This window comes from Lathyrus oleraceus, chromosome 3 (assembly GCF_024323335.1).
Source record: "Lathyrus oleraceus cultivar Zhongwan6 chromosome 3, CAAS_Psat_ZW6_1.0, whole genome shotgun sequence".
In the NCBI taxonomy this organism is placed as follows: Eukaryota; Viridiplantae; Streptophyta; class Magnoliopsida; order Fabales; family Fabaceae; genus Lathyrus; species Lathyrus oleraceus.
In genome coordinates, this window is record NC_066581.1 from 346,022,582 (window position 1) to 346,048,350 (window position 25,769).

At 37.3% G+C, this 25,769-nt stretch overlaps 1 protein-coding gene across 2 annotated transcripts; it reads left to right on the forward strand.

Annotated features, from left to right (window-relative positions):
* The first annotated feature begins 986 nt into the window (after positions 1 to 986).
* On the forward strand, positions 987 to 5,281 carry LOC127127579 (transcription factor bHLH155). Of its 2 annotated transcripts, none has more exons than XM_051056822.1 (11): positions 987 to 1,239; positions 1,408 to 1,893; positions 2,099 to 2,287; positions 2,406 to 2,499; positions 2,593 to 2,634; positions 2,722 to 2,781; positions 2,880 to 3,953; positions 4,044 to 4,145; positions 4,339 to 4,479; positions 4,705 to 4,830; positions 4,920 to 5,281. In XM_051056822.1, the coding sequence occupies exons 2-11, from the start codon at positions 1,796 to 1,798 to the stop codon at positions 4,998 to 5,000; spliced, it is 2,007 nt and encodes a 668-aa protein (XP_050912779.1). In that variant the 5' UTR covers positions 987 to 1,239; positions 1,408 to 1,795; the 3' UTR covers positions 5,001 to 5,281. The 2 variants fall into 2 exon arrangements, with proteins under 2 accessions (XP_050912779.1, XP_050912780.1); XM_051056823.1 differs by having other exon boundaries at positions 4,348 to 4,479.
* Positions 5,282 to 25,769: the final 20,488 nt, after the last annotated feature.

The window sequence follows — 25,769 nt, forward strand, 5'->3', positions numbered from 1 at the left end:
GAACTATGATTATACCTAACACAACTTTATAAAACACTTATAACGTATAGATTACCTCATTTATAAATATATTTTTGCAAAATTACATCAGAGGTCCTTTAAGTTACTTTTGCATAACAAGTTGGTCCTTTAAGTTTTTTATAACAACTTGGTTCTTTAAGTTATCAAATGTGTGCATCATTATCATTTTTTTAACAAAGTAAATATACTAATTGTGGATGTAATTATTGAGTGGTATGAAAATGATGAAGTGCAATCAGAAATACAATAGTCACAATTTTTAAATATTTAAAATGTGAGAAAAATGATGTAGAAATCATCCTAATAAACTAAATTGTTATAAAAAACTTAAAAAATCAACCTGTTAAAAAAATAATTTAAAAGACCTCTAGTATAATTTTATCTATATTCTTAAATCATATTTCATCAAATGTATAACTCTTTTAAGATGTAATTATACAATTGTGATTGTTATCATATATATATATATAGCCCTTCTACTAATTTGTGTCACCAAACCAAATTTGACTGAGACATAACAAAGAGTATTAGGATGGTTATAGACTTATAGTTATTCTAATTATCTTTAACAGGTAGTTATAAGGGTTTTGCTAATATAGGATAACACTTACTGAAACTCATCATAGGCTTGAGCTGACATATTCCTTTAATATAATATAATGCTCATTATATCATGGAGGGAGTACCATTTTTAATTTTTCTATAGACAATTGAACAAGAACAGAACTTGTCTGAGTTTAATGTTATTTTTCTTGTCTCAGAACAATGTTATTTCTAGTGCAGATTCCTTTTCCCACGCGCTCTATAGAACAGTATAATCATAAACAATCAGCCTCTATCACTGTCTGAAGGTCCCACCTCTCCACCCATTTTTATGAAATCCAGCTTTATTTCATTTTCAAATCCGTTGTGTGAGTGACCACAACTCCACTCAACTCATTGTTTCTATCTTTTCTTTATATAAACAAAAAGCATGTATGTGCTCACTACCCTAAACAATATTGCAAAATCAAAGTTTGAGTTTGTTTTCTAGATTTTCTTTCTTTCTCTAAAACACAGTGCTAGTCTTTGTTTCTTTTTTCTCCTTTTTTAGTCCTTGTTTGGATTTGAATCATACATAAAAATATAAATATAATCTCAGAGGCTAAATTCTCATGGAGTTTGATGAATTTGTATATGGTGAAATTTTTGAAAATAATATAGTCAACAGTTATAGTGGTAAGCAAGCAAAAAAAATTATTGTCAATTGTTGCTCAAGTTTCTTTGTTTGGTCATGAATAAAATGAAAATTAAGCTAATAATTAGAATTGAATTATCATCAAGATCTTCTCAAGTTGACTTATTTTCATGAGTTTTTAACAAAAGTTCTTTGATTAATTTTTGCAGGAAGTGCTGTTCTTCTATATTGACCTACTTTGTGGCAGAAACTATAGCTTTGTGCCAAGTTTGTGAAATTACTTTCTTGAATTTTGGCTGCAAGAATGGGAATTGTGAGCATTTGTGGTGATAATTGATTTTGACAGAACGGCTCTACATATTTACTTTGTCATAGTTTTTTGTTGGATGAACCAAGTTATGGTAATTTTGTTGCTGATTAGTACAATAGGGCCAATGTTAAAAAAGAGAGTTGGTTTGAGAATTAAACAAGCTGGTAGAGGCTCATACCGAGGAAGCTAGGTTTGTTGTGGTTGTGTGCTTGAAAATTGTTGTTGGTTGTTGTGTTTTGTGTTTGTTGTTTATTTTACAAAAAAGTGAAGTTCTGCAAAAGTAGAAGATGGAAGCTTCTTCAATAACAGAACTGTTGAAGGACTTTTGTGATACTATGCCATGGCAGTATGCTGTCTTTTGGAAGCTTAACCACCTTTCTCCAATGTAAGCTCTTTCGCCGTTGAATTGCTTCTGATCTTATGCTCCTATGATGTGAACCGTAGATAGTTGTTTTTCGGTCAACTTTGAATTAGTCGACCGCTTCGCTTCAATCATTTGATATATAACTTGAATCTTAAATCACATATGGTTCAGATATGATATATTAGCTTATTATTTAGCTTGTATAACACAAGTCTATTTGTTTTAGGACATTGAACTGGGAAAGTGGTTACCAGAAAAGTAATGAGCCTTTGGGGAGTATGTGGGGGGACATCAATTTCGAATCCGTAGAAGATGTATATTCTTCAAGGACTGAAGGAACTGATGATGTAGGTGATTATTCAGTTCGACTTCTCATGATCGAAATGTCTCATCGTAAATACAGTTTGGGAGAAGGGTAACAGCCTATGCTTTATAGTTCATATCAGAATTTGGTGTTGCAAATTATTGTTGGTATTATGGATCTATAATGATGATGCAAACTCAACCATTTTTCCCGGTTATCCTTCTTTCAGGGTTGTTGGTAAATCAGCTCTTGCCAAGGAACATTGTTGGGTTTCCAGCGAGGATATTTTCACCGGTAAATTTGACACTAGTTTGCTTCCTGAGGTGAGATTCTACACATTCAACATCCACATTGATGTGAATTTGATTTACCATCCTGCTTTGAAATATACTAAAAAACTGCATTGTTTCCTCCAGTGTCCCGACGAGTGGCTTCTTCAGTTTGCTTCTGGCATCAAGGTAAAAAATTCTTGTGTAATACTAATATTTCAGCAATTAACAAAGCCGGTTGAAGCAAATGCTAAGTTGGTGATTTGAACTTTTCAGACTATTGTGCTGGTTCCAGTTCTTCCACAAGGGGTTTTGCAGTTCGGTTCATTTAAAGGAGTGAGTAAATCTTTATCTGTTTCTTATTTTTAGGTCTATGTGCAAAATTTGGTTTTCTAATTTGTTTGTTTGTTTGATCATATTACATAAAAATTTAGGTTGCTGAAGACCGAGAATTTGTTGCAAATATCAAAGAGAAATTTCATTTCATTCATTCTATGGAAGCTAATACCACAGCTTTGAACTATGGAATTGATTCTCAAGATTGGTCATTCTCAGATCTATCAAATTATTTGATGGATAGCATCGATGAATCTTCTGCAGCTAGTACTTCTCTCAATATGAACGAATCGGCCAGATTTTCTCAGGATGAGTATTTGTTCTCCAGAGAAACTCAGCTAAAATCTCTCAAAAGAGCCAATGAAAATCAGATGTTTTCCTCATCATTCGAGGCGTCAACTGATCTAACACATATCAGTTATGTGGAGACAAAGCCAAATCATCTGGTAGAAGAGATATGGCCCTGGTCTCAATTTGTAGGCAATGAAGAAAAGTTCGGAGAGACATCTTATGGATTAAGTTCTTATTCTGATAATAATTTGACTGGTCATGTTAACGTTAAGAATTTCAATGACTTCTCTTCTGTCCCCTCAGTGTCTGCATTCCACAAAGCAGTTGGGTCTGTTGCGTATCGAAATATCTTGGACGAGGATACATTCAGTAGCTCGACTTTAATATCCAATAAAAAGGAGCATGATCATATCACGAGTTTTGAGCTTCATGAAGGACTCGAACCAGAATATCTTTTGGATGCTGTTGTTGGCGATTTATACAGTGCCTCCGATGATACCTCGTGTAGATCCAACAGTTTTAGGTCTCATATAACAATGCCGTCAGAGTTTACTGGCTCCATTCAGCCGAAAATCACATCTGTAGAAAGAACTGCCTTTGTGAAAAACTCAGATGTTGGAAGTGGTCTTATGCCTGCGGTTACAACCAATGCGAAAGACATATTTGCGTCATCTTTCGATGGAAATTCAAGTTTATTGGTTGATGAGGCACCACGGGAACCGGTTAATAATCATGTGGTTCCTATTAGTCGACCAAAGCTCTCTAGTGTGAGCAAGAAAAGAGCAAAAGTAGGCAACAAGAAAAATTCAAGGCCAAGAGATAGACAATTGATCATGGACAGGATGAAGGAGTTGAGGGAACTCATCCCGGATGGTGGAAGGGTAAGAGCTTACATTTCATTACCAAAACTATGTGTTTGGTTTCCCTTTTGTAGTTTCTAAATTGTTTAACTTTGGAATTATGATATACAGTGTAGCATTGACAACCTTTTGGAACGAACCGTAAAGCACATGATGTACTTAAGAATGGTAACTAGCCACGCCGAGAAACTGAAACGATTTGTTGATCGTGAGGTAAGGCTCACTAAGTTTCATATCTCCTTGCTTAGGAAAGTTTCTAAACTAGGATCCAAGATTTTGTTTTCAACAACATGTCTCTTCACTACTCCATTCAATCATGTTACATTTTGCTCCGCTCTGATCTATCCATCCAAACATAGCCATACAGAGAAAATGAATAACTCCGTTTCATTTATATTTGACTTAGGATTTACAGGTACCTGAAAGGAAAAGGAAGAAAACAAATGGCAGCTATCCAGGAAGAAGCTGTGCATTTGACTTAGAAAGTGAACAGTCATGGCCCATAGTCATAGAAGATCTCGAATCCTCAGGGCACATGCTCATAGAGGTATTCAGGTTTTTGAATTGAGATTCTCTCCGGTACAAGACGGTCCATTCCAGAGAAAGAAAGATTATTATGTTCTATGAGTCTTTCTCTACATAATGGATCTCTTAATACCGGAGAGCATTCCAACTCTTGGTTTTCCCTTAGACTACTTGGCTCTCATATTTTTTTCAAAACTAATAACATGCAAGAATCGTATTTATTGAACTGCTCAACATTTTCTTACAGATGGCATGCAATGATCACGGACTTTTCTTGGAGATTGCTCAGGTGATCCGAAGACTGGACATTACCATCTTGAGAGGGATTTTAGAAAACCGTTCGAGCACAAGCTGGGCTTGTTTCATCGTCGAGGTAGATAAAAACATGCCTAATCTTGTTATTCTAAATTTGATTACAGTATTGTTATTACTCAACTCTAAGTTTTTCTTTGGCATGCGCAGGTTCCAAGAGGTTTTCACAGGATGGATATTTTATGTCCTTTACTGCATCTTTTGCAGCTTAGGAGAAACTGTGTCTCATAAGAAAGCTGACCCTTCATTCTTGTATGAAGGAAAGTTATCTCGTCTTCAGTTTTAAATGACAAGTTCTGTTTTATATAGAAGTTAAAATAGTTGGGTGACTATAGTAGTGGAAATAATTGCTCTCATCAGTGTTATTGTGGAAGTTGTTATTGATGACTGCATGAATATGTAAACAAGAATGATGCAGAGGTGTTATGTAGAAACAAGACTGACTTGCTTTGTAGACATTTCTAGCATGTGATATATGAATTGCTTTATAAAAGAAAATTTGGTGAATGTAATTTAACGAAAAATAGTGTGCAACTCAGGTGAAATTACATAGGTACACGTATCATAAACACATCTCGTTCCGTAACACAGATTACATCAATTCATATTAAACTTTTTATCGCATGCTCACTTCCATTTTAAGTATCATCGCAGCGGAAATATCATCAACAATTATGGAAGATAAGGTAAGTAATGATATTTGGTCTCAAACTCCAACTTCAACAACGAATAATAGAGGTGTAATCAATCCACTCAACATGTTTAAGAATGCACAATAACAAAATTAGTCTTATGACTTCAACATAAACATGTCCTAAAATTAAGGCAAGCGTTCTCAACCCGATGTTATATAGTCAGAGCAAGATGCTACTAAAGAAAATGCTAAATTAATAAGAAACTCCAAGAGTTGGCTTCCACTTACTTCAGCAATGCTACTCTTGAGTATCTGCATGATGTCCATGTAAAGGTAACATTCAAACAGAAGGGGTGAGAATTCATTTCAAATAATAAATGATGCATAAACAATCAGAGTAGATTAAATACAATACAGTTCAAACATAATCCATTATAAAACGCAACACATGTATTCAAATTTCACCCACTTCCCAACAATACACAATCAATATGAAAATGTGACTCTCAACGACATCAATAGACTCATATGCATGTGGTACCGACTTTAACAATGGTTCTTATCATGAACCGGACTCCAATCAACTGCGAACCCATGATCCCCACACCGAACTCCAAGCCTCAACATCAAGCTTGGGACAATTACCGGTCACCAACATCGAAACCTGTAATCGCCTATTTCACATTGGTTCCAATTATGAATCAGGTTCTAATATACTGAAACCCATGAGCCCCACACCAAGCTCCAAGTCTCAACATCAAGTTTGGGACAATTACCGGTCACCAACATCAAAACATGTAATCGCCTCTTTCACAACAACAACAACAACTCACGATGCATGAATGAATGTATGTATCTTCACGATAACTCAACAACACAAACGGTATCACATCAACCACATAACTTCATGTACAACATCAACATTATAGTTTCACATTGAAACTTCACATATCAACTCAACATGTTATCATTATTATTATAACAATCCATCTCATAATCACATCAATATTATCACAGCAATTGCAACAACACAAATGGTAGCACATCGAACCGCATAATTTCCTGGAAAACATAAACAGGATAGTTTCACGAAACCACACATCACAACCCCCATTTTCATCAAAACACAACAATCAAAACAACCTACAATTAGGTTAGCAACTTACCACATCAATTTATCAACAACAGGAACTCAACATTTCGCCAAACAGTTCATAACATCATCGTGAGAACCACAACAGTACACACCTAATAATAGTTCAATCATTCCTAACTATCACTACCATGTTATAGATCTGAGTTTTTGCTTTCTAACCCTTCAAACGGCATATCATTTGGATATACTGATAAAAAATTATGGCCAAAATCCTCGAACACTACAAAACAAACATTCTGGAAGTTATGTGTCGACACATGACTCGTACAGGTCGACACATAACTTTTACACAACATCATATTACAACAATTTAATCATGCTCATCATCTCTAAATCACCATTAATACAATTAAGGTCAAAATCTTCTAACATCAATCAATGGCATAACATCATCAACAACATTAAAACAAAATATATGCATACATAGTATACACAGATTTCAGACCAACTCTAGCATACAACAACAATTATAACACAAAAATGTGAATTGTGATTGAGAACACCCAATCCTAAGGAGGTTAAGGGTTCCTCCATTTTACCCTTCCATCACACCCCTTATTTTTGAAATAATGTCCCACCCTTACCTGAAATCTTGGCAATTTATGCAATCCTTTCTTGATTTTCCTTCTTCTACCTCTAGCCAATTTGCCTCTTTTGCTTCAACTTTCAAAAACACATATTGTAACCTCTATCCCTTCACAATTCTCTTTTTTATCCAAAAACTTAATTTCACTATTAGTCTATCCCCGTATTAACCTTAATATTTTTCCATAATGCCTACCTTATCCTTACTTACTCAACATAAGTCCAATATTACCCTCAAAATCTCTACACACTCTCTTTTTCTTATTATTTTATTAAATAATCAAATAAATTATAATAATTTTAATTATCTAAAATAACTCTAAATTATTCTAAATTAATCATATGGTCACAACCCCTTAATTATTCCCCCATCTCAAGGACACATACCCCACCAACACCTAACAATAAAATAATCATAAATATACATAATTAATCAAAACTAATTAGATAAAATAAATTACTAAAATTGAGGTATTACAACTCTCCCCTACTTAAATAATTCTCACCCTAAAAAGTTACCTCAAGTGAACAAATTCGGATACGAATCCCTCATTTGAGTCTCAAGCTCCCAAGTTATGCTCCTACCAGCTGGTCCTCCCCATACTACATTCACCAATGCAATCTCTTTACTACGCAACTATTTCACTTTCTAGTCCTCTTTATGTATGGGTGATGCCTCAACATTCATGTTATCTCTCACATGCACATCATCCACTTGGATTGCATGAGACAGATTCGGAATGTATCGCCTCAACTGAGAGACATGAAACACATTATGAAGATTAGCAAGTGGAGGTGGCAAGGCAATATGATAGTCCACATCCCATATCCTTTACATAATCTGGTAAGGACCAACATAATATGGCGTAAGATTTTGAGACTCCAAAGCTCGACCAACACTGGTTACCGGAGTAACTCTAAAAAACACATGGTCTCCCTCTTGGAACTCAAGTGGTTTCCTTCATATATTGATAAATTTTTTGGTGACTCTCAGAAGCTTTCATCTTCTCCTGAATCACTTTGATCTTCTCTGTGATCTTTTGGATAAACGCAGGTCCAATAACAACACCTTATCCTGACTCATAGCAACACAAAGGCGTCCTACACCTTCTACCATACAATGCCTCAAACGGGGTCATCCCAATACTCAAATGGAAATTGTTGTTGTATGTAAACTCAATCAATGGTAAAAGCTATCTCAAGCACATCCTTGTTTAAGTACACAAGCCCTCAACAAGTCCTCTAGCGAATGAATAGTCCTCTCAGTCTGACCATCTGTCTGCAGATGACAAGCGGAACTCAACTTCAGCTTAGTTCCAAATGTAGCTTGCAAACTCTTCCAGAATCTTGATGTAAATCTAGGATCTCTATCCAACACAATACTCGAAGGTATACCATGCATCCTCACAACCCCTTCGATGTATAACTCAGATAACTTTTGCAAGGAATGATTGATCTTCATCATTAAGAAATGAGCTGATTTAGTCAATCTATCAACTATTGCCCCGATCGAGTTGTTGCCCTTAGCAGTATTTAGAAATTTTGCCACAAAGTCCATAGAAATGCTATCATATTCCACTTTGGAATACTCAAAGGTTGCATCAGACCAGACAGTTTTTGATGTTCAATCTTTGACTTTTAGCAAGTCAAACAGACACACGCAAACTCAGCAACATCTTTCTTCATTCCTGGCCACCAAAACAACCTCTTTAAATCTTTATATATCTTTGTATCACCATGATGAATACCTAGACTACTCTTATGTCCTTCCTCAAGAATACTCTTCTAAAGTACATGTACATCTGGAACACCAACTCTGTCTCAGAACCTTCATCACACCATTCTCATCAACTCGCAACCCACCTCCTTTACCTTGGTTGATTAACGTGAGACGATCTATCAAACTCAAATCAAATCTCTGACCTTCTCTAATATCTTCAAGGATACCACTCGTTAGCTTCAACATACACAACTTCAAACTATCAGGAGTTTCTTCACTCATTAAACTCATATCTTTGAATTGCTCAATCAGTTCCAACTCTTGAACCATAAGCATAGACATGTGTAAATATTTCCTACTCATCGCATCAGCCACGACATTAGCCTTACCAAGATGGTAACTCAAATCAAACTCATAATCCTTCATCATTTCACGCCATCTCCTTTACCTCATATTCAAGTCTTTCTGATTAAACCTATATTTCAAACTCTTGTGATCACTGAACACTTCAAATATGGAGCCAAATAGGTAGTGCATCTAAATCTTCAACATGAATACCATTGTTTCCAATTCAAGATCATGTGTAGGATAATTTCTTTCATGAACTTTCAATTGCCTTGAAGCATAAGCCACAACCTGACCATTATGCATCAACACACGTCCCAAACCCATCTTTGAAGCATCACAATATACAACAAAGGACTCACTTGGATTCATAAAATCAAATATGGAGTGGACATCAACTTCTTCTTGAGTTCTTGGAAACTCTCTTCACAATGCACATCCCAAACATAGGCTTGACCCTTTCGAGTCAAGTGAGTCAACGGCAATGCTAACTTCAAAAAACCTTCAATAAACATCCTGTTGTAACCAGCTTCCAAGAAAACTTATAATCTCAGTGACCGACTTTAGAGTCCCCCATTGTAACACAACATCTATCTTCGATGGATCCATAGTTATACCACCACTAGAAATCACATGACCAAGGAAACTCACTTATCTTAACCAAAACTTGCACTTGGAAAACTTCGCGTATAACTGGTTCTCTTTCAATGTCTGCAATACAATTCTCAGATGTTGCACATGCTCTTCATTAGACTTTGTGTATATCAAGATGTCATCTATTAACACAACCATAAACTGATCTAAATGCAAATGGGATATCTGATTCATGTATTCCCTGAACACTTCAAGCGCATTAGACACACCAAATGACATTACCGATTACTCCTAATGACCATACCTCACTCTGAAAGCCGTCTTTGGAATATCTTTCGGCTTCACACGAATATGATGATAACCCAAATACAAATCTATCTTGCTAAATACCCAAGCACCTACCAACTGATCCATCAAATCATCAATCCTCGGAAGTGGATACTTGTTCTTAATAGTCACCCTATTTAGCTGTTGTAAATACATAAAACTTCATGCTACCATCCTTCACGGACTCTCTCACTTGCTTAACAGATACAAACATCAACTTTTCACCTAATCGTTCTCCCTTAAAGACATCTCAACTGGACCAGCAGTCAGGAATCTCGAATCCACATCCTCTTTTGATTCAAGAAACTGCATCGAGTTATCAGAATAATTGGTAAACACTTAGTTTAACTTCAACCAATTCATTCCAAGAATAACATCAACTTATTCCAACTAAATACAAATAATACACATCCTTAGGGAAACACGTCAGGATACTCAACACATCATTGGCTCATCTCTAGCCAAAACATCGCCTTCCCCCTTACAAGGAAGTGAACAATGAGAATACCTGACCGTATTCCCTCAAGAATCACACCATTTGCTAACCAACACCATCCTCGAATCCGGCCTCTCTTCGGGTTCAAGAAAGGAACAACATTCTCAAAATAGTTGAACTAGCCAACACTGCACTCTCGCATGCAGCAACATGATGTCCAAACCCTCTATAGTTAAAACATCCAAGAGAAGCATGCGCTTCTCCCCCACTTGTTTCATTCCCAACCTACAAATGGAAAACAAAATAAGTATCAACAGTGTTTTCACACACATGTCACATACTAGGGAACAAACATAATTAAACAACATGGTCGGATGGACCGATCTGCTCTGATACCACTATGTAACACCCTTCTAAACCCCACACATAATCATCAGATGCTTTAATTAAAATCACAACTATAAGGGTGTCACACACATCATAAACACATCTCGTTCTGTAACACGGGTTACATCATTTCACATTAAACTTGTCATTGCATGCTCACTTCCATTTTAAAGTATCATCGCATCAGAAATATCATCAAAATTATGGAAGATAAGGTAAGTAATGACATTTTGTCTCAAACTCCAACTTTAATAACAAAAAAAGAGTTGTATTCAATCCACTCAACATGCTTAAGAATGCACAATAACAAAAATAGTCTTATGACTTCAACATAAGCATGTCATAAAATTAAAACAAGCGTTCCCAACCCGATGTTACATAATTAGAGCAAGACGCTACAAAAAAACGCTAAATTAAGAAGCAACTCCAAGAGTTGGATTCCACTTACTTCAACAATGTTACTCCTGAGTATCTGCATAATGCCCATGCAAAGGCAATATTCAAATAGAAGGGGTGATGATTCATTTAAAATAATAAACGGTGCATAGACAATCAAAGTATATTAAATAAAATATAGTTCAAACATAGTCCACTATACAACACAACACATGTATTCAAATTTCACCCAATTCACAATAGTACACAATCAATATGCAAATGTGACTCTCAACGACATCAAAAGGCTCATATGCATGCGGTACCAACTTCGACAATGGTTCTTATCATGAATCAGGATCCAATCAACTACAAACCCATGAGCCCCACACCAAGCTCCAAGACTCAATATCAAGTTAGGGACAATTATCGTTCACCAACATCGAAACCTGTAACTACCTATTTCACAATGGTTTTCCAATTATGAACCGGGTTCCAATCAACTACAAACCCATGAGCCCCACACCGAGCTCCAAGCCTCAACATCAAGCTTGGGGCAATTATTGGTCACCAACATCAAAACCTGTAATCACCTCTTTCACAATAATAACAACTCATGATGCATGAATGAATGTATGCATCTTCGCAATAACTCACTAACACAAAAGGTATCATATCAACCGTATAATTTCCTATGCAACATGAACATGATAGTTTCACATCAAAACTACACATCTCAACTCAATATGTTATCATTATAATTATAACAATCCATCCCATAATCACATCAACATTATCACAACAATTGAAACAACACAAATGGTAGCACACTGAACCACATAATTTCATGTACAACATCAACAAGATAGTTTCACATTCAACCCATACATCACAACCCACATTGTCATCAAAACAAAGTAATCAAAATAGCCTGCAGTTATGTTAGAAATATTTTGCTAAACGATTCATAACATCATCGTGAGAGCCACAATAGTACACATCTAATCATAGTTCAATCATTCCTGAATCTCCCTACCACGTTATATATCTGAGTGTTAGCTTTCTAACACTTCAAACGTCACGTCATTTGGATATACTGATCAAAATTTATGGTCAAATCACCCAGCACTACAAAACGAACTTTCTCGCAGTTATGTGTCGACACATGACTCGTACAGGTCGGCTCATGACCTATAAAGGTCGAAACATAAATTGTATAGGTCGTCCATGTACCTCATTTTAAATCATGTAGCATTCAATTTAATATGTTGACTGCATGTGTCGACTTATGACCTATACAGGTCGACTCATGACCTATAAAGGTCGAAGCATTCATCGAATAGGTCGGCACATGACCTTCATAGGTCGACATATACTGCTATTTTTTTGTAAAAAAAAAGAGTTTTTAACCATCTAATCACTACCTCATGTGCCAAAGTTTATGTTACAAAAATTCATCAAACAAAATGCAATTTCTTATTATTATAGCATCCTAACTCATCATTTACTCCTTAGGTTCATGAATCAACATCATATTACAAAAACCTCATCATGTTCATCATCTCTAAATCACCATTAATACAATTAAGGTCAAAACCTTCAAACAACAATTAATGTCATAACATCATCAACAACATCAAAACAAAATATATGCATACATAGAGTACACAAATTTCACACCAATTCCACATACAACAACAGTTATAACACAAAAATATGAATAGAGATTTAGAACACTCAATCCTAAGGAGGTTAAGGGTTCCTCCATTCTACCATTCCATCACACCCCTTATTATTGAAATAATGTCCCACCCTTACCTGAAATCCTGGCAGTTGATGCAATCCTCTCTTGATTTCCCTTCTTCTACCTCTAGCCAAATAGCCTCTTTTACTCAAACTTTCAGAAACATATGTTGTAACCTCTATCCCTTCACAATTCTCTTTTTTATCCAAAAACCTAATTCCCCCATTAGGCTATCCCCATATTAACCTTAATATTTTTTCATAATGCCTACCTTGTCCTCACTTACTCGACATAAGTCCAATATTGCCCTCAAAATCTCTACATATTCTATTTTTCTTATTATTTTATTAAATAATTAATCAAATCGTAATTATTTTAATTTTCTAAAGTAACTCTAGATTATTCTAGATTAATCCTATGGTCACAACCCCTTAATTATTCTCCCATCTCAAGGACACAGACCCCATTAACACCCAATAATAAAATAATCATAAAAACACATAATTCTAACAAAATACATAATTAAATCAAAACGACTTACATAAAATAAATTAATAAAATTGGGGTGTTACAACCCCCGAGTTTACTCATGGATCCGCTTAAATTCCTCTAAGTATTGTAGGTGGGGGACATCCATATAAGTGACACTCTTGTCCATAAAAATGGCAGTGCCAACCAAATATAACAGGTATACTCTCATAACATATGTTATATGCTTCCCAACCTGCTCCTCGTCACCAGTAGCCCGTTTTGCTCTAACCAAATCATATGTATATACCTTCTCAAAAAATCTAAACCTAGCAATATCCCCTCTAGTTTTTTCAAACTCCCTTAAGGCAGCTTTTGGGTCAACTCCCAGATAGTCTACCATCAACTCAAGTACCTCATCTTTGCTAATCCTCCCATGATCTAAAAGCTTCCCTCTAATCGGAAGATGCAACAGACACAACACATCTTCGAGTGTGATAGACATCTCACTAAGTGGTAGATGAAATAATGAGGTCTTAATATGCCATCTCTCTACAAATGCATTAAGCATTTCGTGGTTCACTGTAACTTACTCAGTCCTGCATAAGTCCTTCATCGCAGATAGATGTAAAACATCCTGAAACCACTCATCATTAAGTTGATGCAAGCTAATAATCTTTTGCCCATTGTTAATGAATTTCAACATATCACGGTCCTACATAAAATCAAATCATCTTCATAAGTTTGTAATATAATAATAAACATATTTTAAAAATAATTAATCCAACTAATTTTACCTCTCCGTCTCACATATGTCTGGCAGTATGGTCTGGGTAAAGAGGAAGAAGTGACAACTCTAATGGGCCTACTCCAAATACCTTTGTTACCTCATCATCCTGAGGCCCCTCTGGTGCCTCTAATGACTGAGGTACCTATGTGACTCGGGTACCTCTGTGACCTGAGTAGGTGCCACCTATCGCCTATGGGAAGATGGAGGCAGTGATGCGCCACTAGGTGACACACGTCTCCTACGGGAAGAAGAAGATGGAGATATATGAGCCCCAGAAGTAGACGCCTCTATATTAATCAAGCTAGAGGGAATGGGATCCTAAGAAACCTGACTCTTTTCCCTCCTAACAGATGCATGTTATGCAATCCTGTCGTGCCTCATTCTATCATTTATATCTGCCATAATGCTTGTAAGTGAACCAGACAAGTGTCACACAATTACTACAAACAATCCTACAAGCAAGAAAAGTAAAAAAATTGCACACTGAAAATATACGGAGATGCATCTCCGGTTCCTGGGAATCCAAACGTTGAAAAAATATGGAGATGTTTCTTCGGATTTTCCTACAACTTTCATTTTCGTCAATGGCGCCAATGTTGACCACCAAGACCCAAAAAATAATGCATTGATCATTACTTTTAACTATGAAACACATTTCTCATAATGAATCAACTATCAAACATGCACAAATTATGTATTTCAATACCTAATCATCAATTTCTACAAATTTATACGAAAACTCAAAAAAAATTACAACAATAAAAATCCTACAAGAAGTGAGGAATATTTGAAGTTAATGTAGTTGAATGAGCTCTTTGATGTCGTCTGCTGATGATTGAAAAATATTTGATGTTGCTTGATTGATTTTAAGACAATGTGATTTTGAGAGAGTTTTAGAGAAAAAAATATTTTCTTAACAAGTGAGGAAGAAGAATGGTTCTGGCGTGTTATGTACACGCAGCGCTCGGAGACGCGTCTCTTTAATTTTTACGAAGATGCATATCTGTATTTATTCACATAGTCAGACTTCTATTGACTTAGGGTGCATCCGGATATGCATCTTCGGATTCTAGGGGATTTTTTGTATTTTCACGTGGTGCCCTAGTAATACATAGGGTGCATTAAGAAATTACGATAACATTTTATAATTTATATTTTTTTGGGGTCAAATTCAGACAAACAACAAAGCATATCATTAATCTAGGGGGATACTTTGTACTCCATGGGGGTACCCTAGTGAAAAATAAAAAATACTCTTCAAATTCGGAAATATATCTTCGTACGCGCTTAGAATACACACACATCAATTTTTCGTAAGTGACTCACTTCCATTTTTTTCAAACTTTAATTCGGAAACGCATATTTGTATTACTGTTAGGGTGACTTTGTAAGTAAGCTTCAGTAAAAATCCTGATTTCAAAATTTAATGATTTTTATCGAGATGCATCTCTGGATGAGTTTTAATTCATATATTTTGGGCCATTTTTCTCCTATTTTTCTTCTTCATTTGTTAAAATTTTAAAACATCAAAAAAGCTCTAGGAAAATTGCAACTAGGTCATATTTAAAGCTAGAACACTACTTCTACCTCATTACATTCAATCCCAGGACATACACTTTGTAACACCCTTCTAAATACCCCAAATTATTAGAATTAAAATACACATATATTCATCAGAGTAATTATGCCCCGAAGGGTGTCACACAATCATTTCACTACATTCATCAAATGTCCTGTCATGCTCATTTATTTAAATCAAAATAAGGTCTTTTGCATAATTCGCAGCGGAAATCAAATTCAACATCAATGTAAAACATGTAACACTATACATGTAAATCATCCAACAACCAATGTCAAATGAATTAAAACATTCCCTCCCGATGTTACATCTATCAGAGCATGACCCATAAGAAACTACTCTAGACTCCAAGCATAAGCTGCTACTCAACTCATTTCTCGTTACCTGAAAAATAGGCGTAAGGGTGAGTTCCTCAATCAATATAATAAGCATTCTAGGACAACATGTAATGCCAAGTAATTAACACATTAATTCACCCTAATTAGACTACGCATTCAGCAATAGTAATATCCATTCCAACATCATACTCAACAGTACAAATCTCCATCATATTCAATCATTAACAACACAACACCCAACACACATATGATACTGGAATACATCCATTCATATCATATGCCATACGTTCATTATGCAATGAGACTCTATGCATGCGGTACCGACTATGTTGTGAACATATAGTTCAACCTCACCGTCCAAATCCAGGCACGGCTACCAAGCTCACTAGTCCCACTCATTTGAGACATAGTGACTCACTCACTAATTCCTCACCATGGGAATTAGCTACCACCCCAAATGGGCCATGAAATGCACGCTAATCACCTAGCATGCAAACATCAACAACAACAATCAAAATGATTTACTCACTAATTCCTCACCATGGGAATTAGCTACCACCCCAAATGGGCCACAACATGCATGCTAATCACCTAGCAATGCAGCATCAACAATAATCAAGAATAGACACATGCTCACACTCTAAGCCATAATATAGTCTATTCACACATGTATACATTCACATCATCATGTGTACCATCACACATTATCAACATAATTAATCACAAAAGCATATCATATCATGCCACATAATCAAACACAGTATTAGCACACTCTACTAATACCTATACCACTCAAAACAACGGGAATTGATCCCTACAACATCATATCTCAGCTAAGTACATCACTCAGCCTAAACAACCAAAACTGCACAACAACAGTTCAGGAAAATCCCAACTCTGCCCATACGCGTACTGCCCATGCCATACGCGTATTGCCCAAACCTGGCCAACTCCATACGCGTAATGCCCACTTTCATACGCGTATTGCGCATTTCCTCGCCCAACTCATACGCGTATCACTTGTCTCATACGCGTATACTACGCGTAACAATATCCCATTACGCGTACCACCAGAGACCAATTCACGTTCAAAATGTCATCTTTCTCTCTCATACGCGTAAGGCTTCCCCCCATACGCGTACCAACATCTCATACGCGTATTGCCTAGTGCCATACGCGTATGACTAGAGATCAGAATTCTCAGATCTGCAATGGCTTTCTCTGCTACGAGATCTACCCAATTCAACCTTCTACAGTCCAATTTTCACACAAAATTCCTTCCTATTTGTCTAACTCAAAACAGATCCTATTCGATTCCCCAGGGTCTAACATTTCCACACTAAATTCCTACGAATTCTTCAATTATATTCCAATTTTCGTTCATCCCAACAGTTCACAAATTCAACATATATTATCCAATCATAGGTAAAACAATGGTCTATCACTACCCAGTACATATCATCCCATAATACCCGTTAATTGATGATAAACCCCCCTTACCTGAGTTAATCCGGCAGCCTCTGAGCTCCAAGCTTCTCCTTCCTTCAACCTTCGTTCTCTGGTTCTCCTTTTTGCCCTTTTTGCCTCTTTTCCCTTTTTACGTGAAATTAACCTTTTTACCAAAAATGGGATTTTTCTAACTTCCAACTTATATTTTCCAAATATATTATTATTCCAATAATAATAATTCAATAATCCCAAAAATAATAATAATAATAATTATAATCCAATTATCAAATTAAATTAATAAATCTATTATTAACTTAATTTAAATAATAATTATATTATTATCGGGGTGTTACAACTCTCCCCCACTAAAAGAGTTTTCGTCCTCGAAAACATACCTCAAGCGAACAACTCAGGATAAGACTCCTTCATCTGACTCTCAAGTTCCCAAGTCACATTGCCACCTGCTGGTCCTCCCCAAGCTACCTTCACCAAGGCAATCTCTTTACCCCGCAACTGCTTCAACTCTCGATCCTCGATCCTCATAGGTGATGTTTCAACAGTCAGGTTATCTCTCACCTGTACATCATCTACTTGGACTACATGCGACGGATCATGAATGTACCTCCTCAACTGAGACACATGAAAAACATCATGCAAATTCGCAAGCGACGGCGGTAAAGCGATACGATAGGCTACCTCTCCTATCCTCTCCAAAATCTGATAAGGACCAATAAATCGAGGTGTCAACTTCTTCGACTTCAAAGCTCGACCAACACCGGTTATCGGAGTAACACGAAGAAACACATGGTCTCCCTCTTGGAACTCAAGGGACTTCCTCCTCTTATCATGATAACTTTTCTGACGACTCTGAGCAATTCTCATCTTCTCCTGGATCATCTTAATCTTTTCCGTAGTTTGTTGAACAATCTCCGGTCCAACTACAGCACTCTCACCGGACTCATACCAACATAAAGGTGTCCGACATCTCCTACCATACAAAGCTTCAAACGGTGCCATACCAATGCTCGAATGAAAACTATTGTTGTAGGTAAACTCAATCAAAGACAAATAACCATCCCAAGCACCTCCCTTCTCTAAAACACAAGCTCTCAAAAGATCCTCTAGCGACTGAATCGTCCTCTCAGTCTGACCATCAGTCTGCGGATGATATGCAGAACTCAATCTTAGCTTAGTTCCCAAAGCCCTCTGCAAACCTTCCCAGAACTTCGATGTAAATCTAGGATCTCTGTCCGAAACAATACTAGACGGAATACCATGCAAACTTACAACCTTCTCAATATACAACTCAGCCAACCTCTCTAACGGATAATCCATTCTGATCGGAATGAAATGAGCCGACTTCGTCAATCTATCAACAATCACCCAAATAGCCTCAAAATTCTTACTTGTTCTCGGCAAACCAGAAACAAAATCCATACTGATACTGTCCCACTTCCACTCTGGAATAGCCAACGGTTGCATTAGCCCAGACGGCTTCTGATGCTCAATCTTCGACTTCTGACAAGTCAAACAGGAATAAACAAAACTCGCAATTTCTCTTTTCATTCCCGACCACCAAAATAGCTTTTTCAAATCATGATACATTTTCGTAGCTCCAGGATGAATACTCAAGCCACTACGATGTCCTTCCTCCAGGATACTCTTCTTAAGTTCGGTAACATCCGGAATACACACCCGATTACCAAATTTCAAAACACCATTCTCATCAACTCTGAATTCACCACCTTGACCTTGATTCACTAGAGTCAACTTATCAACCAAAAGCATATCGGATTTCTGACCCTCTCTGATCTCATCCAAAATATTACTCGTCAACTTCAGCATTCCCAATTTAACACTATTGTGAGTACTCTCACACACCAAACTCAAATCTCTAAACTGCTCAATTAAATCCAACTCTTTAACCATGAACATAGACATATGCAATGATTTCCGACTCAATGCATCAGCTACTACGTTTGCTTTACCCGGATGGTAATTCAAACCAAAATCATAATCCTTCAGAAATTCTAACCATCTCCTCTGTCTCATATTTAGCTCTTTCTGGTCAAACAAATACTTCAAACTTTTATGATCACTGAAAACCTCAAATCTTGATCCGTACAAATAATGCCTCCACAACTTCAGAACAAAAACCACAGCTGCCAACTCTAAATCATGTGTCGGATAGTTCCTTTCATGAACTCTCAGTTGCCTCGAAGCATAAGCTATAACCTGCTTGTTCTGCATCAACACACCACCCAAACCCAACAATGAAGCATCACAGTAAACCTCAAATGATTCCGACGAACTCGGTAATATCAGAATAGGAGCAGTAGTCAACCTTCTCTTTAACTCTTGGAAACCCTCTTCACATTTTGAGTCCCAAACAAACGCTTGCCCCTTTCTAGTCAACATCGTCAACGGCAACGCCAACTTAGAAAATCCCTCAATGAACTTCCTATAATAACCAGCCAAACCAAGAAAACTTCGAATCTCAGCAACAGACTTCGGAGCTTCCCACTTAGATACCGCTTCTATCTTAGAAGGATCAACAGCAACACCACCTCTTGAAATCACATGACCAAGAAAACTAACCTCTTCTAACCAAAATTCACATTTGGACAGTTTAGCAAATAACTTCTTTTCTCGGAGAACTTCTAAAACCACTCTCAAATGCTCAGCATGCTCTTCTTCAGATTTCGAATACACCAAAATATCGTCAATAAACACCACAACAAACTGGTCTAGATACGGATGGAAAATCCTATTCATATACTCCATAAATACACCAGGCGCATTAGTCACACCAAAAGGCATCACAGAATACTCGTAATGTCCATACCTTGTTCTGAAAGCAGTCTTCTGAATATCCTCAGTTTTCACACGTATCTGATGATACCCAGATCTCAAATCTATCTTGCTGAACACACTCGCACCAACCAACTGATCCATCAAATCATCAATCCTCGGCAAAGGATACCGATTCTTGATCGTCACTTTATTCAGTTGCCTATAGTCCACACACAACCTCATAGTACCTTCTTTCTTCTTAACCAACAACACTGGTGCACCCCACGGTGACACACTCGGACGAATAAATTTCTTATCCAACAGATCTTCCAGCTGACTCTTCAATTCAGCTAACTCAACAGCAGACATACGGTACGGAGCCATCGATATCGCTCTAGTACCAGGTACCAAATCAATCGAGAACTCAACTTCACGCTCTGGCGGCAATTCATTCACCTCTTCCGGAAACACATCAGGAAAATCACACACCACGGCTAGATCACCAATCGCCAGTTTATCTTTAGCCTCCAAAGTCGCTAATAGCATAAACAACTCTGCCCCATCTGCCACTTCCTCATTCACCTGCCTCGCTGATAGAAACAAATCCTTTCCTTCCTCAATCTCAGGAAAAATCACAGTCTTATCAAAACAGTTGATATAGACTCGGTTAAACACCAACCAGTTCATACCCAGAATAACATCAACCTGTACTAGTGGAAGACACACGAGGTCCATCCCAAAGTCTCTACCAAAAATACTCAAAGGACAATTCAAACAAACCGAAGTAGTAGTCACTGAACCCTTCGCAGGAGTATCAATCACCATACTACCACGCATCTCAGATATCTCTAACTTAAGTTTCACAGCACAATCCAAGGATATAAAGGAATGAGTAGCACCTGTGTCAATAATAGCTACAAGAGGAAAGCCATTAATATAACACGTACCTCGGACCAAACGATCATCTGCAGAAGCCTCAGAACCTGATAAAGCAAAGACCTTGCCTCCTGACTGGTTCTCTTTCTTTGGCTTAGGACACTGTGGACTGATATGACCCACCTCTCCACAGTTGAAGCAAGTCACAGTCTTCAACCGGCAATCTGCAGCCAAATGACCACCTTTCCCACATTTGAAACACTTTTTCTCATTACTGGTACACTCATGGATACGATGTCCAGCCTGACCACATCTGTAACACTTAACAGGAGCACTAGAATCTCCCCCACTAGGCCTCTTCATTCCACTCTGTCTCTGAAAACCTTTGCCAGCTGCATACGGTTTCCCACGATCAACCTGATTCTTACCTTTTCTATCAACCCTTTGCTGATAGCTCTCTGCTCTAGCCTTGGAATCCTGTTCAAAAATCCTGCAACAGTCAACCAAATCAGAAAACACTCTAATCCTCTGATATCCAATAGCCTGTTTGATCTCGGGGCGCAACCCGTTCTCAAACTTCACACATTTTGAAAATTCTCCAGCAGCCTCACTATAGGGAGTATAATACTTTGACAGCTCGGTGAACTTAGCAGCATACTCAGTAACAGACTTGTTACCCTGCTTCAATTCCAAAAACTCTATCTCCTTCTTCCCTCTGACATCCTCTGGAAAGTACTTCCTCAGAAATCTCTCTCTGAACACTGCCCAAGTAATCTCAGCATTCCCAGCGGTTTCCAACTCAGTGCGGGTAGCAACCCACCAATCATCAGCTTCCTCTGACAGCATATGCGTACCGAACCTGACCTTCTGGTTTTCGGCACACTCAGTCACTCGGAAGATCCTCTCAATCTCCTTCAACCACTTCTGAGCGCCATCTGGATCGTATGCTCCCTTGAACATTGGAGGATTGTTCTTCTGGAACTCACTCAACTGACGAGCAGCTCCCATTCCCATAACATTCGGATTTTCTCCAAGTACTCCAGCTAGCATACCCAGAGCCTCAGCAATTGCAGCATCATCTCTACCTCTTCCAGCCATCTCTATTCTGAAAACCCAAACAAGCTAAATAATAAGTACTGATAGGGTTACACAACACCTATCCCGTACCGGGAAACAGAATAATTACGACTCGACACGACCGACTATGCTCTGATACCACTAATGTAACACCCTTCTAAATACCCCAAATTATCAGAATTAAAATACACATATATTCATCAGAGTAATTATGCCCCGAAGGGTGTCACACAATCATTTCACTACATTCATCAAATGTCCTGTCATGCTCATTTATTTAAATCAAAATAAGGTCTTTTGCATAATTCGCAGCGGAAATCAAATTCAACATCAATGTAAAACATGTAACACTATACATGTAAATCATCCAACAACCAATGTCAAATGAATTAAAACATTCCCTCCCGATGTTACATCTATCAGAGCATGACCCATAAGAAACTACTCTAGACTCCAAGCATAAGCTGCTACTCAACTCATTTCTCGTTACCTGAAAAATAGGCGTAAGGGTGAGTTCCTCAATCAATATAATAAGCATTCTAGGACAACATGTAATGCCAAGTAATTAACACATTAATTCACCCTAATTAGACTACGCATTCAGCAATAGTAATATCCATTCCAACATCATACTCAACAGTACAAATCTCCATCATATTCAATCATTAACAACACAACACCCAACACACATATGATACTGGAATACATCCATTCATATCATATGCCATACGTTCATTATGCAATGAGACTCTATGCATGCGGTACCGACTATGTTGTGAACATATAGTTCAACCTCACCGTCCAAATCCAGGCACGGCTACCAAGCTCACTAGTCCCACTCATTTGAGACATAGTGACTCACTCACTAATTCCTCACCATGGGAATTAGCTACCACCCCAAATGGGCCATGAAATGCACGCTAATCACCTAGCATGCAAACATCAACAACAACAATCAAAATGATTTACTCACTAATTCCTCACCATGGGAATTAGCTACCACCCCAAATGGGCCACAACATGCATGCTAATCACCTAGCAATGCAGCATCAACAATAATCAAGAATAGACACATGCTCACACTCTAAGCCATAATATAGTCTATTCACACATGTATACATTCACATCATCATGTGTACCATCACACATTATCAACATAATTAATCACAAAAGCATATCATATCATGCCACATAATCAAACACAGTATTAGCACACTCTACTAATACCTATACCACTCAAAACAACGGGAATTGATCCCTACAACATCATATCTCAGCTAAGTACATCACTCAGCCTAAACAACCAAAACTGCACAACAACAGTTCAGGAAAATCCCAACTCTGCCCATACGCGTACTGCCCATGCCATACGCGTATTGCCCAAACCTGGCCAACTCCATACGCGTAATGCCCACTTTCATACGCGTATTGCGCATTTCCTCGCCCAACTCATACGCGTATCACTTGTCTCATACGCGTATACTACGCGTAACAATATCCCATTACGCGTACCACCAGAGACCAATTCACGTTCAAAATGTCATCTTTCTCTCTCATACGCGTAAGGCTTCCCCCCATACGCATACCAACATCTCATACGCGTATTGCCTAGTGCCATACGCGTATGACCAGAGATCAGAATTCTCAGATCTGCAATGGCTTTCTCTGCTACGAGATCTACCCAATTCAACCTTCTACAGTCCAATTTTCACACAAAATTCCTTCCTATTTGTCTAACTCAAAACAGATCCTATTCGATTCCCCAGGGTCTAACATTTCCACACTAAATTCCTACGAATTCTTCAATTATATTCCAATTTTCGTTCATCCCAACAGTTCACAAATTCAACATATATTATCCAATCATAGGTAAAACAATGGTCTATCACTACCCAGTACATATCATCCCATAATACCCGTTAATTGATGATAAACCCCCCTTACCTGAGTTAATCCGGCAGCCTCTGAGCTCCAAGCTTCTCCTTCCTTCAACCTTCGTTCTCTGGTTCTCCTTTTTGCCCTTTTTGCCTCTTTTCCCTTTTTACGTGAAATTAACCTTTTTACCAAAAATGGGATTTTTCTAACTTCCAACTTATATATTTTCCAAATTATATTATTATTCCAATAATAATAATTCAATAATCCCAAAAATAATAATAATAATAATTATAATCCAATTATCAAATTAAATTAATAAATCTATTATTAAATTAATTTAAATAATAATTATATTATTATCGGGGTGTTACACACTTCACTCAATTCAAGCTTTCTCGACTACTCATATTTGGTAAGTTTCTCCTCACTTTTTTTTAGATGTGATGCATACATTAGTTAATAAGTTGCTTAAGGTACATTAGGATGTAGTTACATTCATAATAGATAGTTTATTGAATCATGCATTCACATTTTTTTAAGATTAGGGCATAAGTCATGTATGGTTTCAGCATTTCCTGCCATTTTCGTGTTTCTGGATTTACGAAAGTGCACCCTTGAAAATTTCCAATTTTTTATTTTCCCAAATTACGAAGATGCACTTCTGTAATTTCTCTGCACTCAAATTTTTTTTTTTGGTTTGGCATGTCTGTCATATGGGTCTGATTATGATATGATTTTCGAGTTTTATTATAGGTACAATGGTTGAAAACCATAACAGATTGAGGCACGGTCGAGTGGCCCAACATGCATCAGTTTGCAGTGAGAGGGTCAGACCCTCGTTACCACCGGTTGGTGCGACTTCATTTGTCCTAAAAGCATCAACTTTTCAAACTCACGTGTCTCCAACGTCATCTTCTATAAGGCATGTTTCCCTTGAAGCCTCATAAAGTCCAACAGGAGCAACTTGATGCTCTAGTTGACGCTCTTGATCGTTTTTCAAGAGGCCACTATGACACCTCCATACTTATTCTCTATGCAGACCATGCTGCTAGACATGTGTACGAAGGAGTATAGCATAAATATTTAATTTCTTTTGCATTACACCTATTTTATACTAATAAATCAACTGATGTTATTATATTTTTTTACAATTCCGCGACACTGTAAAAAGCATAAACCACGACGAGAATATTTTAAATCTGCAACAACATGAAGAGGCATAGTTTCATGATGTATTGCAGCTATATTGGCTGTAAGGTTTATGCGTGATTGGGTAGAAGACCATTAACCATGACATGTTGGCGACTTTTGGGGAGAGATGACACTCGAAGACGTCATCTTTCATATTCTTATTGGTGAGATGTCCATCACCCTTGATAATGTCTCAGGACTCTTACATCTTCTGATCAGTGAAAGATTACTAAACCACTCTAGAATATCTAGACTTAA